Genomic DNA, 25831 nt, shown 5'->3' with positions numbered 1-25831 from the left:
CAGGGATACAAAAACTGTTAACCGCTAAGCACACTGAGCCACTCTTAGATATTGTATAGCCTACTGCCTTAATTCAAATTAGGTGGTATTAGTATATTTTCCCTTGACACATAAGAATTTAGCTTCTTCGCTCCCTCCTGTCCGCCCCTTGCCTCCTCCTATGCCAGCTTCAGAAAGATTGGGCCCTGTTTTGAGGTGGGTTCTGCTCAAGAATTCTGGTTTTAGCACTGGGCTGTGTCTAGACTATCTGCCAAAAACACAGTAAAAAAAAGCAAGAATATCTGACTGTTATGACAATAAACAGGATTTATTATTTATATGCAACCTGTTTCGCCTCATGAAATGATCCAACACATCCTCATATAAAATAAACACAAAGTCTCTGTGTCCAGATCCATTTGGATCACCAGATAGGCCTACAGCCAAACAGATCATTACCCATTTAACAATAGCCTACTGGACACAATGGGAGATGCACTGCCTTGAAGGAAACCGACATCTGACAAGCTGCACATCACCTTCCTCTGCTATTCACGTGTGTCTCCATTCGTTCAGCTTTTTCTCATCTTAAGACCCAGGCTTATTAAGGTACCGGGGGTCCAAACGCATCCATAGTTTCCAATACCAAGGTCAGGTGATCCAGGAAAGATCCAACTGAGACGCGGAGAATGCGAGCCTCATCTGCGGTCCATCGACTGTAAAAGATAAACATGGGCATGGAAATGTAGACCATGGCTAACAAACGTGAGTAGCACAATGCAGTAACATCGGATGTAAATAAGATAAGATAAAACGAATTTGAAGAGCTTGACCAACACTGATAACACGTTGCCCACTGCCACAAGTTCCTTAGAAATTCCTCCTTTTCTTGGCTCACGATCCGGTGACAGAGTGTTCAGAGCAATGGAAGCCTCGCGTGCAGAGGGGAAGGGAACATCCAAGTTACTGCAAGAAGTCAAGGCACTTGATAACTTTTAATACGGTTTCAGTACCTGAAAATGGTCAACCGAGACACCCAGTGCCTAATAACAGTAACTCACGTTAGTGTACAAGCATGGTACCCTTTGAGAGATTATGTAAAAGCTAAACATAACAATTATCATTGTTATAGTTAGGAGTTATAACGAAAAGCGCAAGAAAAGAAAGCACATATCCTTGGTAACTTTGCTTTATCTAAAAAAGATACAATCCCAGCTTTTGCTGTGCATGGTTTGCAGACACATCTTCCGCCATCTTTTTCTTCTGCTGCTTTGTATGATTTTGGAGGACGGTGCGCTTTAAGCTCATATCGCCACCTACTGGATACAAAAGGTCCATAGACAGTAGGCCCCATCAACTCAGTGCCTCCTGGATACGGATTCACATTTCTGTGCGTTGTGTTTACTTTACTGGTCTGATACATTACCTTAAAAATCTTAAATGTGCAGTGAACTTTCACAAAACTTGAAATTAACGACATAAAAGCAATAGGCATCAACTAAGGCCTGAGCGCCTACCTTGTATCCCTCCTGCATGATGAGCACACAGACCAGTGACCACTCCTGTGAGCACACCAACTTGAAAGAGCATATTCAGTCATATTGCTGTGACCTCACCTGATATCCATTATGTGACTCAAATTCCCACCAATACGTTCTCTGCAGATTTATAGAAGGGGGATTAATCAAGACATGTCCTGCCTTTTATTACAGTGCATGAAAATGCACTGTACTGTTCTTCCAAGGCTTCTTCTTCTTCTTCTTATTATTCCGCTGATCAAATTCATTTTTTCTATTCAGCTTGAACCGTTTAACTTAGAAACTTCATTCAAACGTCGCAACGTAGGTCTTAAATAGGGGAAGGCTGCTAAGTATTTTTCAACTTTGTAACTTTTATACTTTTTAAACTAAAAATTAAAAACTATTAAAAATTTCCCCATAGACTTAACATTGGCCTCTATGACATCACAGTCGGATCGTTAAGCAATTAGAATCTTATGCCAGGTGGCCAGCCCCACCTGCAGCAGCTCTCTCTCTCTCTCAGGCTTTAAGAATACAATCTCTCTGTGAAGACTACATATCCTGTTAACTGTTTCATGTTACGCCAGGTGGCCAGTCCAGGTGCAGCAGCTCTCTCTCTCTCTCTCTCTCTCTCTCAGGCTTTAAACTGGCTCTCTTGAGACTACATTTTCTGTTCCCCTGTATCAACGGTATCAACATAAGTCTTCCTAATTCCATCCAACTTTCTATCCACTCATCTTCTTCAAACCATTCACTCATCCACCCATTCTAAACAGTCTGCCTATCAACATCAATTAGACAATCTACATTCAACTTTGAAACAATCTACTCTGTCTCAGGCCTGGCTCTCTTAAGACTAGCCAGTTAAATTGATTACACCTGTATCTGTATCCACTACTCTCTCAGTAGAGAGCTGTGTCTCTCCATTCTACAAGAATATAAGGCACATTCCATCCAACTTTCTATCCATTCATCTTCTTCAGACCATTCACTCATCCACCCATTAAACTGTTTATCAACATCCATTAAACTCTCTGTCTATCAACATTAATTAGACGATCTACATTCAACTTTTTAAAAATCTACTCCGTCTCAGGCTCAGGTATCTCTACACTCTGGCTCTCTTAAGACTAGCCAGTTAAATTGATTACACCTGTATCAACTACTCTCAGAGAGCTGTATCAGTGTCTCTCTTAACAAGAATATAAGGCACATTCCATCCAACCTTCTATCCATTCATCTTCTTCAGACCATTCACTCATCCACCCATTAAACTGTCAATCAATATCTATTAAACAATCTGCCTATCAACATCCATTAAACATTCTGTCTATCAACATTAATTAGACTATCTACATACAACTTTTAAAGTATTTACTGTGGGTGCCTCTCAAGCAGCGTTTATATGCCCTCCCTCGCTCCTCGCTCCTCAATGATCTACATAAAGAAAGATCAGTGAGGATCGAGGAGCGAGAGAGGCCGCGTAAACACTATATGAGAGGCACCTTCTGTCTCAGGCTTTAAGCATACAATCTCATTAAGACTACAGATCCTGTTTCACTACTTCCTCTATCCACAACTGTTTCAAAATAAAGGTCCTCACTGCAATAATACACTATTAAATCCTTTAACCATTGTAACTACTCAACTATTTAACTGTTCAACCATTCCAACTGTCAGTTATCAACTATGCCTCCAGTCAACTACACGGAAACTCCATGTGCCTAGCAACCAACATATCAACCATTAAAATTAAGCGTTTATGACCGTTTCCATAGCAACCAACATGATTATACTGCAGTAACTTCTTGTTTCCTGATAGTGGCCACCATGGATACCCTAGCAACAAATGTTTCAAAATAAAAGTCCTCACTAGCAAGTTAGCTAGTTAGCATGGTTAGCATAGTTAACATAGTTAGCATTTTTAGCATAACTGCAAAAAACATCAACTAAGTTAGCTAATCAACCTGGTTAGCATTGTTAGCAATTGTAGCATTGTTAGCATAGTTAGCATTTTTAACATTATTGCTAGAAATCATCAGTTAAGTTAGCTAATCAACCTGGTTAGCATTGTTAGTTTAAGTTAGCATTGTTACCATAGTTAGCATTGCTAGCATAGTTAGCATAACTGCTAGAAATCATTAGCTAAGTTAACTAATCAACCTGGTTAGCACTGTGAGCATAGTTAGCATAGTTAACATTTTTACCATTACTGCATGAAATCAGTAGCTAAGTTAACCAATCAACCTGGTTATCATTGTTGCCATAGTTAACATTTTAACATGAATAGTAATCATTAGTTAAGTTAGAACTGGGAATGTTTCAGCTTTAAACTGTCTACCTTCACACTATCAACTCTCTGTAAACTATGCAACCACCATGTTTACCCTAGCTACACCTTAGTAACCATATCTACATTATCTATCTATTTTTGCATTTCATGCACTGGTAATTCCTTGGAATTGCATTTCTAGTTATAATTGATGCCTTTAACACTTTTTTGCTCTGCTTTTTTGCCATATCAGTATTAGTCTGACTGCTTTATGCTCTGTGCAAATATGCTCCGGTAACTAAGTCAAATATTGTTTGCAATTTTGTTGAATTGGTGTGATATTTTGATTTGTGTGTGAGAGAGGTTTAAAAAAGTGTGCCATATAGTCATGTTTCAAGTTATGGTTATGATATTTACCCAAAGTGAGTAAGTAATATTCACAATTAAAGACCCTGTCAAATCAGAGATTTGTTTCAGATATGCTTAGAGGTGATGTCAAATTCCTTGTGATATTAGAAAGGAATTTCCCACTGTAGCCAATCAAGTAGGTACCTTCCTTCATCAGTGTGAGCATTGAAATAGGCCCAAGACACGTCAAGAAGGCTCAACAGTGGTGTCTGGCATCCCTGACCCACCCCCCTGCACACTCTTGATGTGCTGTGGAAACGGACCTAGTGACATGCACTTGAGGCATATGTGTGTTGGTAAAAGAGAGATGAGTGTTCGTGAGGTGCTCTGTTGAAGTTGAAAATAAAACGAGATAGCGTGACTGTAAATAGAATTTTGAAAAGACAGAGCATGTGATTGAGAAAGTGCAGTGCAATGGTGCGTCCATTTAGGACGATTATTCAGTGGATCTTCAGAGCTCGATAATGACCGTGCGATGGGTTCTGTAACTTCCTTTGTGGTGAGAGACCATATTGGTAGGCAATAATCACTTAATTGTGGAGTTAGAGCATTAAACAGTATATCAGCATTTTGTATGCTCACGTTTTTGCGCTGTCCTAAAAAGGAGATCAAATGAGTCCCCCACTAGCATAACCCCTCCCCCTAAGAGCTGTGTGGACAGGTGGACACACCCCTAAGTAAAAGTCCATATATATTCCTTAGGCCCTTAGCGGTGATTTTAACATTGGCTGATTTCCATAATCTCGGTGAGTGAGTTAGGTCCAGAGTGTCTGCTTGAGAAGTAGCCAGAGTCTTTGCCATGGTTTAACATCCATAATGTAGCTTGCCTGGATGCCACAATTTGAAAGATCCTGGAAACCAAAATCCAAGATGTATTCGGTTAAAAAGAAGATAAAAATCAGCTGTCAGCTGAATCAAATCAGCTGGTTTAGAGAATTGTTGAGACTAGATATAGATAGATAGATAGATAGATGGATAGATACTTTATTGATCCCCAAGGGAAAATTCAAGACTATATATGTTCAGATAGTTGAGGCATGTCAGTCAGCAGCAGACCTAAGCCCCTTTCACATTCACCGAATTTAACGCTAAATCAGCCGAATTTAACGTTAAGGCTGTTCCTTTCACATTGACGACACGGGGTGGGGAGTCAACCCGCCTCGGCAATCCAACCCGTCTCGGGGGGTAGTATCAGAGCCGAGCCGTGTTGAATATGAAAGGAACAGAGGTCAACCCCGCTATTAGGGGTGTGTGACTGATGACGTATTTGGCCAGGCAGGAGGTTAAAATACAGGAAACACACAAGAGACTTAGCTGCTATGTCCATAGATATATATAGTCTGGTAGGAAGGGGGGGTTCACCTGCACCCGAAAGGTATATTTTTTTAACCTAGTTTTTTGTTATCCTTAAGGTGTCTAGTAAAGGAATTTTGATGTTCCCCATGCAAATTATTGTCCCATATGTGATTTTTTGTACCATCTTTTGTGTCTTTGCTTGATTTTCGGGTATAAAAAATGAAAACTTTAAATGTACATAGAATCTGAACAATACATCCTACAGACACAATCCACCCCATCTTCTCTTCGTCTTTGCATGAGGAATTGATAGGTATGAAGATTGTCATGATTAGATTATGTATGGTGCATAAAAACTCAAATAAACACCAAAAAATGCACACAAATTGTGACATTGGCTCACTGGAACTCCTCCCCTATGGACTCCGTTGATATATGTTTTCTAACTTTTGTATTTTTACAATCTTTAAGATGTCTAATAACCAAATGTTGATGATCCCTACTTAAAATATTGTCACATGTTGGTCCAAATGAACTTCTCCCACAATAAGGAGTTACTATTCAAGCCATTGTATTGGTATTCTAATTATTGAAACAAAACAGAAAACCACTCATATAGTCAAATATGTGTATATGTAGGGTATAACAAATCCCCATTAGAATAAACTGAAATATAAAAAAGTGATTCTAATCAAAGGTCAAAAAGGTCAAGGGCAATGATGTCTATTCATCATGCAGCATGTCTTAATAATCAATCTTGCTCCTCATGTTCTCCACCATCTCCTTGACTGTTTCCTCCAGTAAGTCAGTGAGTGAAGTGGGGAGGATAGGTCCACAAAACCACACTGGTTCCAGGGTACCTTCTTCTGTCTTTTCACAGCCTTGGCCAGGATCATGGGGCTTGGAACACCAGAATAGCGGTATGGCTGATCTCTTGTATGGCTAGACGGTGGTTGACACAGTTGATGTGTGGGACCAGGTTGTCTCTGCAGGGTGGGAGTTGGGACAGATCCACCTTGGATCTGGTGGTAAGCTAGCCTGGACACCAGACTCTCTTCTTCGCAGAGAGTCTGGCCTAGCGCCATTTGCAAACATTCATTTTCTGGTTTGTGGACACTTGCCTGAAGTTTGAATTAATTGGAGTTCATTCGCTAATGTTTGGTAATGACGTATGATAGATAGATAGATAGATAGATAGATCAATAAAGTATCTATCTATCTATGATAACCACGGGGGACACAACGATAACGATAGGCTTGACACTTAAATGTAATATCTCATGAGAACGCCCTCTGTTCGTTGATTGGGCGGAGATGCATTTGCCGGAGTAAACCAAGCTTGATGAAGCTGTGCCAGACGGAATATGGAGAGAGATGTAAATGAGCGGAAGTACGTAGTCAGGCGGGGGCCAGGCTAATGGGAAGCGTCTCATCCTCCCCAATCATTCTTTTCAGCATGATGCTGCACACATTGTTAATAGATTCTTCACGGGCCTGGCCATACATTAGACATGTAAATGCCTTGATGTCCTCCACCACATCTGACTCCAAAGACCACTGGTCACCAAGTTTTCTGAGGACATAAGTAATTATAGTATTACAATGTCACAATGTATCAATACCTATGTTCAGCATTAATTGTCATTACATGTTACAGAATATCTGACTGAAAATACTCACTTGAAGGCTGCATGATACTTTGGATTACTCTGCAGCTTTTTCAGCGGCCCAACCTTTCCTTTGCCTCTAAAGGTACTTGTAACGTCTTCCCCTGTGAAGACGTAGAGGCCAAGTATTGTTGTGTAGTAGTCTGCCCCCTTACATTCTGCTAGTTCGCTGACATTTAGGATCCACCTGTACTTTCCTGTCCCAATATCGACGTAGATGGTCAGCGGGATGGATTTGGCGTGGTGTAGGAGGATGAAGAAAATGTCTGTGTCTGGAGTTCTCACCACAGCCACCTTGTGCCCCAGTTAAGTGGCATACAGCAGGTACAGAACAACCCAGGTGTCAGTCTCTTCCTGGCTAGACTTCAGCTGAGGTATCTCACATGTGGTCACCTGAAGCAAGTTATTGAGTAAGGTGTGCTAGTAGGCTATATAATAAGACACAATTTTATCAGTTTCTCATGTATAACTGGGCTTGGCTAAATATTTTCCAAAAGTTTTTGAGAAAGACTCACATTGCCATCCGATGACTCCAACTGATATGCTTTGCCACTGCTGTTCCACATTTCTCCAGGCGTGATGCAGATGCATTGCTGCCCCATACCTCAAGTGGCAGTTTACAGAGTTGTGTCTTACTCTTGTTCATTTGTCAGGAAGGGTTTAAAGTCACTTGGCTTCCTTGTTGCTGGACCACCTATGATGTATGATGTACCGCTGGGACACGCCATGACGGAATCATTATGGTAGGAGTCCGTTGAGAAGACAAAATGCTTCTTAGCCACCATATGGTCAAGGGACTGGAGACAAATTTCCTCGAATGTTGGTTAGAGGTTCCTCAAGGCATGAAAGAGTGCATTGCCATACTGGATGTAGAAAGCAACATTTGGATAAGGCACATCTTCAGGAGTGTCTTTCATCAAGTAGTGAGGCATTTCAGCCTTGTTGGTCTTATTGAAGAACCCATCAGCTGTGCCTAGGCTAGGAGGAACTGGGAAGAGTGAGTACCGCAGAACTGCTCGTCTCACCATTATTCGAGGAAATTTCTCTTCAGTCCCTTGACCATATGGAGGCTAGGAAGGATTTTGTCTTCTCAACAGACTCCTACCATAATGGTTCCGTTAAAGCTCAGGAGAGATTCCGTCGTGGCGTGTCCCAGCGGTACATCATAGGTGGTCCAGCAACAAGGAGGCCAAGTGACTTTAAACTCTTCTTGGCAAATGAACAAGACAACTCTGTAAACTGCCACTTGAGTATAGGGCAGCAATGCATCTGCATCACGCCTGGAGAAATGTGGAACAGCAGTGGTAGTCGTTGAAGGCAAAGCATATCAGTTGGAGTCATCGGATGGCAATGTGAGTCTTTCTTGGAAACTTTTGGAAAATATTTAGCCAAGCCCAGTTACACATGAGAAACTGATAAAATTGTGTCTCATTATATAGGCTACTAGCACACCTTACTCAATAACTTGCTTCAGGTGACCACATGTGAGATACCTCAGCTGAAGTCTAGCCAGGAAGAGACTGACACCTGGGTTGTTCTGTACCTGCTGTATGCCACTTAACTGGGGCACAAGGTGGCTGTGGTGAGAACTCCAGACACAGACATTTTCTTCATCCTCCTACACCACGCCAAATCCATCCCGCTGACCATCTACGTCGATATTGGGACAGGAAAATACAGGTGGATCCTAAATGTCAGCGAACTAGCAGAATGTAAGGGGGCAGACTACTACACAACAATACTTGGCCTCTACGTCTTCACAGGGGAAGACGTTACAAGTACCTTTAGAGGCAAAGGAAAGGTTGGGCCGTTAAAAAAGCTGCAGAGTAATCCAAAGTACCATGCAACCTTCAAGTGAGTATTTTCAGTCAGATATTCTGTAGCATGTAATGACAATTAATGCTGAACATAGGTATTGATACAGCTTGGTTTACCCCGGCAAATGCATCTCCGCCCAATCAGAGGGCGTTCTCAAGAGATATTACATTTAAGTTTCAAGCCTATCGTTATCGTTGTGTCCCCCGTGGTTATCATAGATAAATAGATACAGTACTTTATTGATCTATCTATCTATCTATCTATCATACGTCATTTCCAAACGTTAGCGAATGAACTCCAATGAATTCAAACTTCAGGCAAGTGTCCACAAACCAGAAAATGAACGTTTGCAAATGGCGCTAGGCCAGACTCTCTGCGAAGAAGAGAGTCTGGTGTCCAGGCTAGCTTACCACCAGATCCAAGGTGGATCTGTCCCAACTCCCACCCTGCAGAGACAACCTGGTCCCACACATCAACTGTGTCAACCACCGTCTAGCCATACAAGAGATCAGCCATAGCGCTATTCTGGTGTTCCAAGCCCCATGATCCTGGCCAAGGCTGTGAAAAGACAGAAGAAGGTACCCTGGAACCAGTGTGGTTTTGTGGACCTATCCTCCTCACTTCACTCACTGACATACTAGAGGAAACAGTCAAGGAGATGGTGGAGAACATGAGGAGCAAGAGATTGATTATTAAGACATGCTGCATGATGAATGGACATCATTGCCCTTGACCTTTTTGACCTTTGATAAGAATCACTTTTTTATATTTCAGTTTATTCTAATGGGGATTTGTTATACCCTACATATACACATATTTGATTATATGAGTGTTTTTTCTGTTTTGTTTCAATACATATAATACCAATACAATGGTTTGAATAGTAATGCCTTATTATGGGAGAAGTTCATTTGGACCAACATGTGACAATATTTCAAGTAGGGATCAACAACATTTGGTTATTAGACATCTTAAAGATTGTAAAAATACAAAAGTTAGAAAACATATATCAACAGGGTCCATAGGGGAGGAGTTTCAGTGAGCCAATGTCACCATTTTCTTTCAATTTCTTGGTGCTTATTTGAGTTTTTAGGCACCATACATCATCTAATCATGACAATCCTCATATCGATCAATTCCTCATGCAAAGACGAAGAGAAAATGGGGTGGATTGTGTCTGTAGGATGTATTGTTCAGATTCTATGTACATTTAAAGTTTTCATTTTTTAAACCCGAAAATCAAGCAAAGACACAAAAGATGGTACAAAAAAATCACATATGGGACAATAATTTGCATGGGGAACATCAAAATTCCTTTACTAGACACCTTAAGGATTACAAAAAACTAGGTTAAAAAAATATACCTTTCGGGTGCAGGTGAACCCCCCCTTCCTACCCTACTAATATACAGTGCCTATAGAAAGTCATCATACCCTTTTGAAATAGTTACTCTTTTTGTCTTACAGCCTGAAATCAAAACCCATTTTTAAAAAAATCTTTTCCAGTTTTATTTACAAATTTAGCTGTACAACATCAAAATAATGAAAAAAAAGTCAACAGTTCTGAAAATTAATAAAAAAATAAAAACTAGAATAACAGGGTTGGAAAAGTCATCATACCCCTGACTTAATACTTTGTAAAGCTTCCTTTTGCTTTCATTACAGCCATCAATCTGTTTGGAAATGTCTCTATTATAGCTTTGCACACCTAGATAGGGGAATATTTGCCCAATTTTCCGTGCAGAAATGCTAAAATGTAGTCAAATTCTGTAGGGAATGGCGATGGACTGCTCTCTTCAAGTCAAACCACAGATTTTCTATAGGATTTAAGTCAGGGCTCTGACTTTGCCACTCAAGGATATTCACCATCCTATCCTTAAGCCACTGCTTTGTTCTTTTGGCAGTATGTTTTGGATCATTGTCGTGTTGGAAGGCGAATGACCTGCCCATCTTCAGCTGTCTAGGAGAGGGACGCAGGTTTTCCTTAAGAATGTGGGTGTACTTGGCAGCATCCATTTTCCCTTTTATCCTGACCAATTGCCCAGTCCCCGCTGAAGAGAAACATCCCCACAACATAATGTTGCCCCCACCATGCTTCACACTAGGTATGGTGTGTTTTGGGTGGTGTACTGTGTTGGTTTTCGCCAAACATTGCGCTTGGAGTTCAGTGCAAAAACACATCTGGAATATTCTGCTACCATGTGGAAAAAGCTTTTATGGTCAGATGAGACTAAGATCGAACTTTTTGGAGACTAAGATTGAAGTTTTTGGACTGAGCTCCAGGCGCTAACCAAACACAGTATACACACCCAAACACACCCAAAACACACCATACCTACTGTGACGCATGGCGGGGGCAACATTATGTTTTGGGGATGTTTCTCTTCAGCGGGGACTGGGCAATTGGTCAGGATAGAAGGGAAAATGGATGCTGCCAAGTACACCCAGATTCTTGAGGAAAACCTGCGTCCCTCTCCTAGACAGCTGAGGATGGGGAGGTCATTCGCCTTCCAACACGACAATAATCCTAAACATACTGCCAAAAGAACAAAGCAGTGGCTTAAGGATAGGATGGTGAATATCCTTGAGTGGCAAAATCAGAGCCCTGACTTAAATCCTATAGAAAATCTGTGGATTGACTTGAAGAGAGCAGTCCATCGCCATTCCCTACAGAATTTGACTAAATTTTAACATTTCCGCACAAAAAATTGGGCAAATATTCCCCTATCTAGGTGTGCAAAGCTATAATAGAGACATATCCAAACAGATTGATGGCTGTAATGAAAGCAAAAGGAAGCTTTACAAAGTATTAAGTCAGGGGTATGATGACTTTTCCAACCCTGTTATTCTAGTTTTTAATTTTTTATTAATTTTCAGAACTGTTGACTTTTTTTTCATTATTTTGATGTTGTACAGCTAAATTTGTGAATAAAACTGAAAAAGATTGTTTTTAAAATAGGTTTTGATTTCAGGCTGTAAGACAAAAAAAAGTAACTATTTCAAAAGGGTATGATGACTTTCTATAGGCACTGTATGTGTGTCCAACAATCACGTTTTTTATGCTGAGAGTGCCCTGAACCTCCTTTTCTCAGCACTTCGGTCAAGTGTTTATTGTTGCTAGGTTACCAAAACCGTCTGCTGCCAGCAGCCAGAAAGTTTGCCTAATGATAGCTAACTAGCCAACGAGCTAACTGTCAGAGCAGAAGTTGTTCAGGACTCAGCACACTGAAATATGACTTCGACAGACAAAAGGACCTCATTTGGCATTCAAATAACATAACAAGTGGCCCGCCATCATTTGGAAGCTAAACCACGTAGAACTAGCATGACAGTTGTGTTTATCAGTTTATCTCCGAGGTCCAAGGCATGCTTGTTCACTCCCAAATTGCGTGTGACGTGCTGCTAGGCAACGCCTCCCATAACTCGCCTCTGAAACCGGCTTCAGACAACCCCGGGACCAGAACACGTCTACCTTTCACATTGCGAAATCCCCTGAACCCGCTATTTCTTAAACGCTAATGTATCGTTTCTGAATGTGAAAGGGGCTCTAAACAGTGGGAGCAGATTATAGCCTGCCTCTCACATTTTCATGATTTTGAAGCCTAAATGTAACACTTCTGAGTGCAATGACACAATTTTTATGATGTGACAAACTTGAAATACATTTGTATATTTAGTTTGCAGGGACTTTAAGGTAGAGCTTATTAAGGTGGAACTAAATAACATAACATTCATCAGCTTTTGGTAAACCACAACCTGGTTGCTTGGAGATTGCAACCGCATGTGAACCCAAATATCTGGCTATGATTCATCCATGTTTTACTTTATGTATGAGAAACCCATAGTACATGCTTGTGGTTTAGGTCTTAAAAAACAACAATTAACAACAGTAAACAATTACATAGGCATGATAAAATATAGAAAAATATTGCATTAAGTAGCTTTCTCATCTTAATTGTTTAAGATAACTATCCTATATTATTCGACATGAATGGAGTATATAGCCCAAGGCCAAGATGTATGCTACAAAACTAGCCACTAATGGTGAACGAACGTCAGACCTGATGGCCAATTATATTGGATATAAGTCTTTTTATTCTCGGAGGCGTTGCCGTATTTGAGCTCCGTGAAAACTGGAGCGGGAAAGCGAGAGCTTGTGGGCAGTGTCAGGTGGAGTCGAATGAAAGCCCTGTCCCCGGTGGCGCTGTGCAGTACCTGGTGGAAAGCTGCACGCATCTGCTGGTGATACTGCGAGCGACATGCGTGCCCAAGCACACGGAGCGGACGGCGAAGGAGAGTCTAGTCACTTCTGCAGGAGAAGTTTGCTACAGATAGTTTATAATCTAAAATATATTGCGGTTTTGCATCGTTCAGTTCCACGTTTTCCTCGTCGTCTCGCTCTTTGATATTGTTGCCTCGTAAAACGCCAAGAGTGGGTGAAGTGATACCCGAAGGATACTCGACGAACGTGCAACAACTCAGGTAAGGGTACGACTGCTTATCCTCATCTGAGATCTTATTCCTATACGACCCTTTTATCTGCTAATGTAGCGGTTGGCCTGATGAGAGACAGATTATTTTAGTCAGTCAAATGAGTATTGAGCTAGGTATCTGCATTGGAGTTGTTTAACTTATTTGCAATTCAGTCTTTTTCCTTGCAGTGATGTACTGGTTGCATATTCACATGAATTGGTCACTTAATATCTGTGCTAATGATCAATTATGCAGTACAATGTAAATGTCTGTGTAACCTGCACTCTCTCTCTCTCTCTCTCCCTCTCTCTCTGTCTGTGTGACAGTAGCATGGGGACCCTGAGAGACCTCCAGTTTGCCCTGCAGACGAAGATCGAGGAGCTGAGACAGCGCGACGCCCTCATCGATGAGTTGGAGCTGGAGCTGGACACTAAAGATGACCTCATCAGGCAACTCCAGGGAGAGCTGGACCGTCACCGCTCCGCCGCCAGCCAGTCGTCCTCCTCGGGGCCACCAGACACCTCGGGTGAGAGCGCTCGGAATGTCAAGAAAGTTCCAGCTCATCGTAACGGTATCCTCACAGGCGGTGACTATTTGCATGCACGGAAATGTCAGAATATTCTGTATGAAGTCGATCTCATGCCTCCACAGGTGGAGGTGTGCCCCCAGCCCCCCCAGACGAGCCTCAGCGCATCAAGCGGCAGGCCATCTCTGCAGAGCCCACGGCCCTGGATCCCTCTCAGCTCACCCATGTCACCCTCACCAACTACAGCAAGAGCAAAGAGTAAGAGAATGTTTACACATGGCGATATTATCACACCACAATATGTGTGCGTTAACCAATAGACCTTTTGAAGAAGAGGGCGATCCAATGCCAGTCACGTTACATAGTAGTAATCCCCCCTCTCGGCTTTCCTGATGCTGAGGTGAGGAATGTTCTAGTGGAACAGACGAGGCAGAAGGAAGAGGATCAGACGTGGCTCTTTGTTCTTCTTTCAGGTCCTCGGAGTTGATTCAGAGAGCTCTCCTGGATAACGATTTCATGAAGCACCTGGAGCAGAGCCAGATCCTCACCATCATGGACTGCATGCATCCGACGACCGTCGCCCAAGGGTGCTGTGTCATTCAGGAGGGAGACGACGGCTCCCTTGTTTATGTGCTTGAAGGTGAGTGGGTTGCATATTCGGGGTGCATATTAAAAATGATGCCTATAGTGAAAAACACTGATGGATATTGGCTGCTACCAAGCTGTTTCTTGGCGTCGTAATAGGCTTCTCAAGTGCCCTCATTCCACATGTATTTGGAATGTAGGACAATGTTATCATTTTTAAATTAAGGGAAACTTTACAGAAGTACAGCTGGGACTGCATGACCCAAGATGAATTACCGCATAAATTGCAGGAGCCATTTCTTTTTCATCCTCTTTTAACCACTGCCAATATCAGCAAATTTACTGGAACAATATTTGAGCTTGTTTGCTGAAGACAAACACAGAGATATTTGGATAGTTTGACAGAGCTTGGACAAGGGATACGCCATTTTATGAATTTGCACTGATCTTCTCAATGCTATTCATGATCATGGGTCCTCTGTGTAGATGTGTGATCTCTTCAGGCACTCGTCACATGATTAGCATATGACTGGCTGCCATGGCAGACTTGTCTCCATATTGGAGGATGCTGTTTAGCATAAGGCTCCGTGTGTTTCACTTTGCTACCTTGCAGCCTCTGCCGTTTGCACCTTAGCTGAGGTCACGAGCAGCTGGTGTCATCTGTTCCTGTCGTCTCATCTGAGCGCAATGACTAAACCCCCTTAATCCCTGTTTTGTGCCCGGTTGACAGTCACACACTTCCACTCGAACACACAGAACTAATGGGGTGCACTTGTGCGCATAAGGAATCTGACACACTGAACCTACCCTTTCCTCACCAATAACCTGTGAATGGGTATATGCATGCTAGATACAGGAGCGTTCTTCTCCGGAGATATGTGCTTTGTTCCATCATTTGTGACAGAGAGGTGACAGACAGACGCTGTTCAGTAATATTCTGTGTTTTTTTCACCCTGTTTTTGGTTGGTGAGAAACTGACTTGCAATTAAGTATTACACAATCACCACCCACCTTCTGTTCATTCTGTTGCTCACACATTTCATTGCCACAGGCATGATGCTTCACTCAAACGCTTTGTTATTGCCATGGAACCGTTGTGTTTTTTAGTTGTTGTGTATTGTTTAGCATAATGTGAAGTGTTTGTGCTGTTGCCGTTGGCAGAGGGGGAGGTGGAGGTGACCAAAGGTGGGCAGAAGCTGTGCACCATCGAGCCAGGAAAGCTGTTCGGAGAGCTGGCCATCCTGTACAATTGCACACGCACCGCCACAGTTACAGGTAGGAACACGGCAAAGATCAAGGTGTACTTGTCCAGGCTGATCTGCAGGTAGGCGTGCACAGATAATGCGATATCGATCCGCTGTATTGCATGGTGCACGCACACAACAACATGGCGGCATTGGAGAGGACAGCCGTGTGTTTTCCTCTTTCGCTCTCCGACTTTCTCGGTCGTCCTGCTGCGTGTCCTCTTTCGCGCTCGCATGTCCCTGCCGGCACAGACCCTCTCTTTACACACATTCACAGATGTCCAAACCTCCATCTCCAGTCCCTTCCTCCACACTCTCAATCAGCCCATTTAGCAGTGGCACAGACACCATCACACTTACTGTCTGGCCAATCATGTGGTGTTATCCACAATGGAGGGACATTTTCACCAGGGTGATGGTAAATGCTCTCCCCAGCCTCAACACCACTTTGAAGATTGAGCTCATCAATAAAATCCAATCTTGCACTGGATTTGCCCAGTGAAATTATCGATGGGTGATTACTTGAGACCTTGGAGACTTCGGTGTCCTGTGCAATCTTTGCTTTGTTCATGGTGTACTATCCTTTGCCCTTCATGGCACGACTACTTAACAAGATTGATTAGGTAGAAATGAGCTGTCTTCCAGGTAAAATGTATCTATTTGATTTCCTGGAGGAAACTAATTGATATTCTACTGTAGACCAGGCTGGATAAATGCTTCATGGTCAAATTAAATGTAAAGACTGTCTTTGTGAAAGTGTTGTTAATATAATGATTTGAAAGCATTAGAAATGTGTGAACAATTTCTAAACATACGAATCACACAGCTTTTATCAGTAGTCTGAAAGATGTTACCATTTCCGTTTATTTCTAGATGTTTCTGACAGTCATTCTCTCCTTGATCGCAATTAAACTGCTCAATGTTTTTTCCAAGAAATATCTCTCTCTCTGTCTCCCTCTCCCTCTCTTTCTCTCCATTTCTCTCTGTCTCTTTCTGTCTCTCTCTCTCTCACACTCTATTTTATGGCTTTGTGCAGGAATGATTCTGGCTGAGCGCAGGCTACTTGAAGCTCAGGGTCAGCTGCTGGTTAGAGGGAGAATAGCAAACTCCAGAGATTGAATAACCCTTCTAGTGAAACTGAAAATAAATAGCTAGCTCTGTTCTCGCCATTACCCCTGTACTTTCCTCTCTTGGCCTCCCCATACTCATTCATTTTCTAAACAGTTCCATTTATCTGTTATGCTCACTGATGCCTTTGTGTTGGCTTTGTCTTCCTTTGAATGCAATTGATTTTTATTGCATCTTGTTCCATGTGTCTTTCCAGTACAAATGTTCTGTAATACATATATGCATGACCACTGATTCTTCTTTCCTTGTGCAGCTCTGAGAGTGATTGCAGAGCACAGAATAACATCAGCAGTTCATTTGATGAGAGCACTCTGTCTATTTCACTTAAACATCATGTTCCTGCACTATGATTCTGCCCAACAGTGCTATTTGCTGAAAAGCGTGTGTGTGTGTGTGTGTGTGTGTGTGTGTGTGTGTGTGTGTGTGTGTGTGTGTGTGTGTGTGTGTGTGTGAGAGAGAGAGAGAGAGAGAGAGAGAGAGAGAGAGAAATGTTCATTATAAGATAATTAGAAGACAAATTACAAAAATGGGGTTTGAGAATTTCTCTCATAAACACTTGGTCTGAGTGAAAATAATTCTGTCCTAAGAGTGTTATTATGCAGTGTGATGTAACGTCTCAATAAAATCGATATGGCTGTTTGATTTGCATGTCTCTAGGCTGCCACATGGCACTGTAGCTTGACCGTACGCATGCTCTGCTTCTCGAGGACGGTATACCAATGTTATCCTGCTGCACTTTGTATTTCACTGTGAGTAACATTTGCAGCAAATTGTGTGTTCGTATGCTAATTCTTTCTCTCTTTCTCTTTCCTTTTCACTCCCACTGTTTTGCTTTCCTTCAATCTCTTGCCATTTTGACCCTCTCAAGCACTCACCGATATCAAGCTGTGGGCCATTGACCGGCAGGGCTTCCAGACTATTATGATGAGGACAGGGTTGATCAAGCACTCGCAGTACATGGAGTTCTTGCGCAGGTAGATGCGGTGTGCACTGGACCCACTCTGTTCTCACCTTGTCTGCAGTTATAGTGGAACTATTTCACACATTTGAAGCTTAACTGCTGTTCACCTCATATGTGCAGTGTGCCTTCCTTCAAGAGCTTGACGGAGGATGTTTTGAGCAAAGTAGCCGATGTTCTGGAGGAGGTAGGGTATTTTACCTGTGTGTGGTAGTAGCCCCTTAGTTCATATACATATTCATTTACATTTTAGCATAGACTGGAATATTTTTAATTGTGTGATGTCTATTTATAAACATTGCGGCTGCATTTCCTTGGTTTTGAGTGATGCTGAAGTGCAAAAAAAGAGCTTGATATAAAACCCAACTGCATGCTCTTATAGCATGCTCTCTCAGCCTTGGTCTACTGGTTAGGGCTTCGGGCTTGTAACCTGAGGGTTGCCGGTTCGATCCTCAACCAGTCCACGGCTGAAGTGCCCTTGAGCAAGGCACCTAACCCCTCACTGCTCCCCGAGCGCCGCTGGTTGGGCAGGCAGCTCACTGCTCTGGGTTGTGTGATTCACCTCACTGTGTGTTCACTGTGTGCTGTGTGTTGTTCTAATTCACTAATTCGGTTAAATTGGGTTAAATGCAGAGAACTGAATTTCCCTCACGGGATCAAAAAAGTATATATTCTATTCTATTCTATTCTATTCTATTACGTCACCCTCTCATCTGATTTGGTCATTTGGTGTCAGTGTCAGTGTCAGTCTGTGCCAATCAGCCCTTATTGTTACATTTACTGCAAATTGCAGAACATAGACAGAACATAGGATATTTGTTTGCTCAGTGCAAGAATATGGATGGTTTTCGCTGATCATGATGGTTTTGAATGTGCCTCAAAGAGTTGGAATTGCAAATGGGTACATTTTGTGGCATCTCCACAGCTATCTGTATGATTATTACCCAGTCTAAGTAATTCCTCACAAGCTGTACTGATCCCATTATGATCCAGTAATAACATTGTTGTTAGAAATTAACCTTCTCAGCGAAATGCTAAATTTCAGTGCCACAGGACGTTTATCTGAATAAAAACAGCCAGCGTCTTCCACCCGGCTCTGTGTTTGTGTGGCTCTGCTTGATCTTGTTCCTTTGTGTGAGTCAGCTTCTGAGCGTGTCTCTTTCACCCTCTCCCTCAGACACACTACGGCGACGGAGATTACATCATCCGACAGGGGGCCACAGGCGACACATTCTTTATCATCAGTGAAGGCCAGGTGAGAAGGGAGACACTGGACTGTCTGGGGGTCATTTCTTTTACTTTGATGTGGTCACACAAAAATCAATAAACTACCCTAAAACACAGCTCCCATCCTTGCTGTGTATATTGAAAATTGAAGATATTCTCAAAAGCCCTTTAAAAGACACGCTGCACCACATACTGGACCAAAAAAATGTATCCTTCTTCGAGGATCTTGCTAGAGCTTGTTATTCCGATGGCTAATGTTTGCAAAAGGCAAATGTCCAAATGTTGTAAATGGCTGTTTCCAGCCCACATGGAGTCCACAGAGCTCTTCAGATGGTCGAGAATTTGGTGCAAACAAAAGGAATTCATGGTAATCCCTGCACAGAGGAATCGTATAACTGCTTGCTAATACGTTTGCATTCGTCATGTCACTTTTTCACAATACTGTCATTCACAGGTGAAGGTCACCCAACAGAAAAGTCCCAACGAGGAGCCAGTGTTCCTGACCGCACTCTCCAGGGGCGACTGGTTTGGAGAACAGGCCTTGAAGGGGTAGCTACATAATTGCAATGTTTAGATGAAAACAAACATGTTTTGTTTGCTGTGGCTTCATGACTGAGCACAAAAGCTGAAGCCAGAAGTCTTCAAAAAGAAATCTGTGATTCATCCGACATCTTTGCAAGGAAATAGCCCTAGAGTAAATGAAGGCAGACAGTGTTTTGACTTTTGATTTATCGACAGAACATTCCAGACTGGCTAATGACATTATTATTAAAATATTTTAAACAAAGCATGCCTGAACTTAATTTGTTATTATTTGCTAGTGGTAAATATGAATGGAGGGACACTACATTTCTAATATCAGATGATTGTGTTCTTAGCCGGCATGGTGAGATGGTGAGATTTGATGGAGCTGTGAACTTTCTATTTTCTGTGTTCTTTCTAGGGAAGATGTACGCACTGCAAGTGTGACAGCTGTGAGAGATGTCACTTGTCTCGTCGTCGACAGAGAGTGAGGAAATCCAGAACATTTACATGCAAGCCGCAAAAAGCTTCCAACACGTTCCATTTACAGTTGTCTCTACGGTATGTTCCATCAATGGTTTTTATGTTTGTGTCTTTGAAACAGGTCATTCAAACAACTGATTGGGGGACTGGAAAATGTCAGCAATAAAGTGTATGAGAGTGAAGAGGTCAAGGAAAAGTAAGTGCTCCATCTGGTCTAAACAGATCATGATGTTCAACTGGATGAACCAACAGCATTTGCACAGAAATATTTCACTGTGTTCATGTGTTTGCCTTTAGGCCTTTCTTCAGCATGGTTTTCCATGCCATGTCTAAATTTGACATTCTTTGACATATTTACTACATCAAACTACATCAGAGTTTCAAAATAGAAAATAGCCTAATTTCCATTTAATCGGTAAATGTGGCTGGCCAGTACTTTAGTCCTCAAATAGCCGCCATCTGGTGATGTGTGGTCAGCCTGGTTCTGGCGACACTGAGGTCAGTGTTTGTCAATAACAATATAAATCTGCAGTAAGCATTTACTGTAAATCTCTGTTTTTACAGGGTGGAGGCTGAGGCTGCATTTTTCTCCACACTGTCCCTCGGCGATTTCAACATCATCTGTACACTCGGAGTGGGTGGCTTCAGTCGCGTGGAGTTGGTACAGTCCCGTTTGATACGCGTGGCGTGACCCTCAGTAGTCCTACGAATACTTGTACTGCCGCAGAAATTCTGATGGTTATTGAAATGAATTGCGTGTGTGTTTTGCGTGTGTAGGTTCAGCTGAAGAATGACCCCAGTCGCTCATTTGCCATGAAGATGCTGAAGAAGCGACACATCCTTGACACCAGCCAGCAAGGCCACATTCTGTCGGAGAGACGCATCATGCTGGAGGCCCACAGTCCCTTCATTGTCAGGCGAGTCAGAGGGAGTCTCTCCGTCAGAAAACGAATAATGCTTGCAGGAATAGTAGCATTGCATATCTCTCAGGTGCAGTTCAGAAGATCAGTAGTTTGTGCCTATTTACAAAAGAGAAGTTGCCCAAGCTCAATCAAAAGTGTTATGAGATTCATACTCGTTTTTCATCATAACGTTTAATATTTGACAACCCACAGGTAAATAAAAGGTGTGTATTTGTGTTCATCATTGCAGACTTTACCGTACCTTCCGAGATGCCAAATATCTGTACATGTTGCTTGAAGCCTGTCAGGGAGGAGAGCTGTGGACACTTCTGAGAGACCGGTATAAACCTGTTTTGCTTTGCTCACCAATCCACTCTAAGGCATTTGGCATATTCTCCAATTGCAGCTTGTACTACTGGTTTCGTTGCTGTTGTTATGTTGTTATGTTATCGTTATTGTTGTTTAGGGGGTCATTTGATGACGGCACCACGCGGTTCTACACAGCCTGTGTGGTTGAAGCGCTCGCTTTCCTTCATTGTCGAGGGATCATATACAGGGACTTGAAGCCAGAAAACATCATCCTGGATCATCGTGGATACGCCAAGCTGGTATTCAGACAGACTCCTTTATAGTAGATTGTGCTTTCATATACTGTTCTTCACAACACTAGTGCTTGGACATAGATGAAAGGCCTCAGACAGATCGTGCATTACATTGGTGAATGGACACAGACAAAGCCACACCATTGAGCTCATAGGTCTCCTTGGCAAGATCAAAGCATTATCCCACACTCAATCAGATTTTAAGTAGCAGTGGAACATAACCTACCTTGTGGGCTTAGATTCAGCGTCTGTTTTAGACACCCTGCTGCATAAGTGTGCTGTGGAGTGGCTTCCCTGGTCCGATTTTATTCCTATACTGTAACTACTCATCATTACATGGGCCACATATTTACAGTGCATGAAAATGCACTGTACTGTTCTTCCAAAACTTCTTCTTATTATTATTATTCCGCTGATCAAATTCATTTTTTCTATTCAGCTTGAACCGTTTAACCTAGAAACTTCATTCAAACGTTGCAACGTAGGTCTTCAATAGGGGCATGCTATAAGTATTTTTCAACTTTGTAACTTTTATACTTTTTAAACTAAAAATTAAAAACTATTAAAAATTTCCCCATAGACTTAACATTGGCCTCTATGACATCACAGTCGGATCGTTAAGCAATTAGAATCTTATGCCAGGTGGCCAGCCCCACCTGCAGCAGCTCTCTCTCTCTCTCAGGCTCAGGCATACAATCTCTCTGTGAAGACTACATATCCTGTTAACTGTTTCCTCTTTCCACAACTGTTTCAAAATAAAAGTTCTCACTGCAATAATACACTATTAAATCATTTAACCATTGAAACTACTCAACTATTTAACTGTTCAACCATTCCAACTGTCAGCTATCATCAACTATGCCTCCAGTCAACTACATGAGACCTCCATGTACCTAGCAACCAACATAGCAACCATTAAAATCAAGCGTTTATGACCGTTTCCATAGCAACCAACATGATTTTACTACAGTAACTTCTTTATTCCCGATAGTGGCAGCCATGGATACCCTATCAACGAATGTTTCAAAATAGAAGTCCTCAGTAGCAAGTTAGCTAGTTAGCATGGTTAGCATAGTTAGCATTGTTAGCATATTTAGCATTTTTAACATAGCTGCTAGAAATGATTAGCTAAGTTAGCTAATCAACCTAGTTAGCATAGTTAGCATTGTTAGCATAGTTAGCATTTTTAGCATAGCTGCTAGAAATGATTAGCTAAGTTAGCTAATCAACCTAGTTAGCATTGTTAGCATAACTGTTAGAAATGATTAGCTAAGTTAGCTAATCAACCTGGTTTGCATAGTTAGCATAGTTAGCATTTTTAGCATAACTGATAGAAATCATTAGCTAGGTTAGCTAATCAACCTGGTTAACATTGTTAACATAGTTAACATTGTTATTATTGTTAACATTTTTTACCATAACTGTTATAAATCATTAGCTAAGTAAACCAATCAACCTGGTTATCATTGTTAACATAGTTAGATAACATTTTAACATACCTTTTAGAAATCATTAGTTAAGTTACAACTGGAATGTTTAAGCTTTAAACTGTCTAACTTCACACATCAACTGTCTTTAAACTATGCAACCACCATGTTTACCCTAGCTACACCTTAGTAACCATATCTACATTATCTATCTATATATTTTTGCATTTTCATGCACTGGTAATTCCTTGGAATTGCATTTCTAGTTAGATTATATTAGATTAGATTCAACTTTATTGTCATTGTGTAGAATACAAGTACTAAGACAACAAAATGCAGTTTGCATTTAACCAGAAGTACAAAAATGCAGTGTGATATACAAAGTATGGACAGGTGTTGCATAGACAGGACAGGATATATAGTGCAGTGTAGACACTAGTATACAGTTGGTTTACAGAAGGTGCTTTACAGTAATAAAAAATAATACATATACATTTACACTTGTAAGATTCTACAGCTCATCAACCTTTTGATTAAAGTCACTTTTATATCCCACCGTAGGTCGACTTTGGCTTTGCCAAGCAGGTGGGATTTGGGAAAAAGACATGGACCTTCTGTGGGACCCCTGAGTATGTGGCTCCAGAGGTCATCTTGAACAAAGGCCACGATGCGTCTGCAGACTGCTGGTCCCTGGGCATCCTCGTCTTTGAGCTCCTCAGTGGGAGGTGAGTGGGTCGATCGTTTAAGCTGTTTGAGGAGCTGAGATGAATTGGCTTAAAAGCCTCAAGGTGTGGAATAGGGTGTGTGGTATGTGTAGAATAAAGTCAAAGGTGTCTTACAGGGGAGCTACACCAGGCGCGTAACTGAAGCCTTTCGTTCGCGTTGCGTCTGCTACAACATTTAGCTTCCAGTATAATCAATGGAAGTAGCTACACCAGATGTGATAGCAGTGCGTGCATTCGAAAAAAATAGAGCAGTCTTCTGAAATGGATTTTACTTGTTGCGGATGCAATGCTTCAGTTACGCACCTGGTGTAGCTTCCCTGTTAGTGTATTTACCATGCAACAGTGTGAGTGTGACCTATTTTTATATCTTCCCTGGTTTACGTCTGATCTTTTCCTCTCTGGTCGTCAGCCCACCTTTCTCAGGCCCTGACCCCATGAAGACCTACAACATTATCCTCAGAGGAATTGATATGGTGGAGTTTCCAAAGAAAATCACCAAAAGTGCAGCTAATTTAATCAAGAAACTCTGCAGGTATTGGAAAGGATTCACATTTTCAGATTCAGAAACACACACACACACACACACACGCACACACACTGAGCGGATAGTAAGCCGTTTTTCCTTTCCTTTGCAGAGATAATCCTTCTGAGAGGATCGGGAATCAAAAGAACGGAGTGAAGGACATTCAAAAGCACAAGTACGAAGCCAGGCCACCGGCTTTATACATGAATCTAAAGTCACCAGTTAAAACACATCTTTATTAACACATATTTTTGAATTCATTAATGATAAATCTGACGGTTTTGCAGATGGTTCGAGGGGTTCAACTGGGATGGCATCCGCAAGGGCACCCTTACCGCTCCCTTTGTGCCAACTGTAAGAGATGGTTACACAACATCCATTCACTTCACTGCAGCCACTTTCATGTACCGGGGCATGCTTGGAGTAAAACCACTCAGTCAGGAAATGTGTTTAATCAGGTTACATAACTGAGTACGGTACAATGAATGGGACACTGTTGGTGGATCTTAGTTAGATTAGAGGATTTCTGCCAGTTTAACATATTGCCATTGCCCCCAATATTGTTAATCGTCACGTGACTGTACATTTGTGTGTGTTGTTTATTTTATTGATCAGTTTAACAGACCCTGTAATTGTGATCTCTCTCACGCAGGTCGATGGTCCTCTGGACACCAGTAACTTTGACTCCTTCCCAGACGACCAGGAGGAGCCCCCACCTGACGTAGAGACGGGATGGGAAGTGGAATTCTGAATGAACTGCGCCAGGGCGCCGCACGTGCTGAGTGACACAGTACTCAGACATTCAGACTCACCGTCTCTGAAGAACATGAGGACAACACGTGCTCTAGCAGTCTTCTTCAGTAACGGAAAGACACTTGCGTCAGAAAGGTCATTTGGACATGGACAATGTTGAATATACAGCCACAATTCAGAATGATCTCTCTGATTTTGTGGACTATAAGGGCAGTTGTGTTGTGTATCGTGGGGTAGAAAAGCTCCACGTGTTGGTTTAGTTTTAAGTTATTCTGTGTCTGTGGTGTAGCATACTGTTCAGCTTAGCTGACATCCTGTTGTGCATACTTCCTCAACAATGGACAGGTTCATTGCTCAGGCATTGCTTACAATTTTCTATTCAGCTTCTAAATTTAGAGTTCTTTTGGCTTCAGATAGAATAGACAAAGTGGGCCGCGGTTATAACTCAGCATGCAGACTGCTGCTGAACAGACGACGTTTGATATGTCACTTTCACACTTTTATGCCAAATAACACAAAAACGTGTGCGTATACAGTGCTCTACCTGTCAGTACCAGAGCTTGGTTGTGATACACAGCGAATGAAGTGGTTATTGTTTATGAAATGGTAATAGTCAAAAACTGCTTACACAGCTACTGTCAGAGTGGTAGAATTGACCTCAGGAATGGCACATGGGAAGTTGTCACCTAACCAACTTTTCTGTAAAGGTGAAGACCATATGAATGAAATAAATATGTTGCACACTCAGAAAATGATAATCTGGCAGTGGAAAATGTTTGATTGAAACGTATCAT

The 25831-nt window shown here is 41.9% G+C and overlaps 2 protein-coding genes across 2 annotated transcripts; one reads left to right on the top strand and one right to left on the bottom strand.

Moving 5' to 3' along the window:
- Positions 1–282: 282 nt before the first annotated feature.
- Positions 283–1255, bottom strand: LOC134100646 (EKC/KEOPS complex subunit LAGE3). Its single transcript, XM_062553997.1, has 3 exons — positions 1187–1255; positions 817–945; positions 283–695 (listed from the first exon to the last, which is right to left on the bottom strand). The coding sequence occupies exons 1-3, from the start codon at positions 1231–1233 to the stop codon at positions 584–586; spliced, it is 288 nt and encodes a 95-aa protein (XP_062409981.1). The 5' UTR covers positions 1234–1255; the 3' UTR covers positions 283–583.
- Positions 539–25699, top strand: LOC134100645 (cGMP-dependent protein kinase 1-like). Its single transcript, XM_062553996.1, has 20 exons — positions 539–744; positions 13759–13958; positions 14102–14216; positions 14432–14598; positions 15705–15818; positions 17784–17889; positions 17997–18060; positions 19051–19128; positions 19555–19649; positions 20044–20109; positions 20227–20301; positions 20670–20766; positions 20883–21022; positions 21258–21347; positions 21474–21615; positions 23598–23761; positions 24171–24293; positions 24397–24459; positions 24572–24638; positions 24937–25699. Exons 2-20 carry the CDS (start codon positions 13763–13765, stop codon positions 25033–25035), a joined length of 2061 nt encoding a protein of 686 aa, XP_062409980.1. The 5' UTR covers positions 539–744; positions 13759–13762; the 3' UTR covers positions 25036–25699.
- The last annotated feature ends 132 nt before the right edge of the window (positions 25700–25831 follow it).

The sequence above is a fragment of the Sardina pilchardus genome, chromosome 14 (genome assembly GCF_963854185.1).
Source record: "Sardina pilchardus chromosome 14, fSarPil1.1, whole genome shotgun sequence".
NCBI lineage: Eukaryota > Metazoa > Chordata > Actinopteri > Clupeiformes > Clupeidae > Sardina > Sardina pilchardus.
The sequence above is the reverse complement of the archived record's forward strand: the minus strand, read 5'-3'. Positions and strand labels throughout refer to the sequence as shown.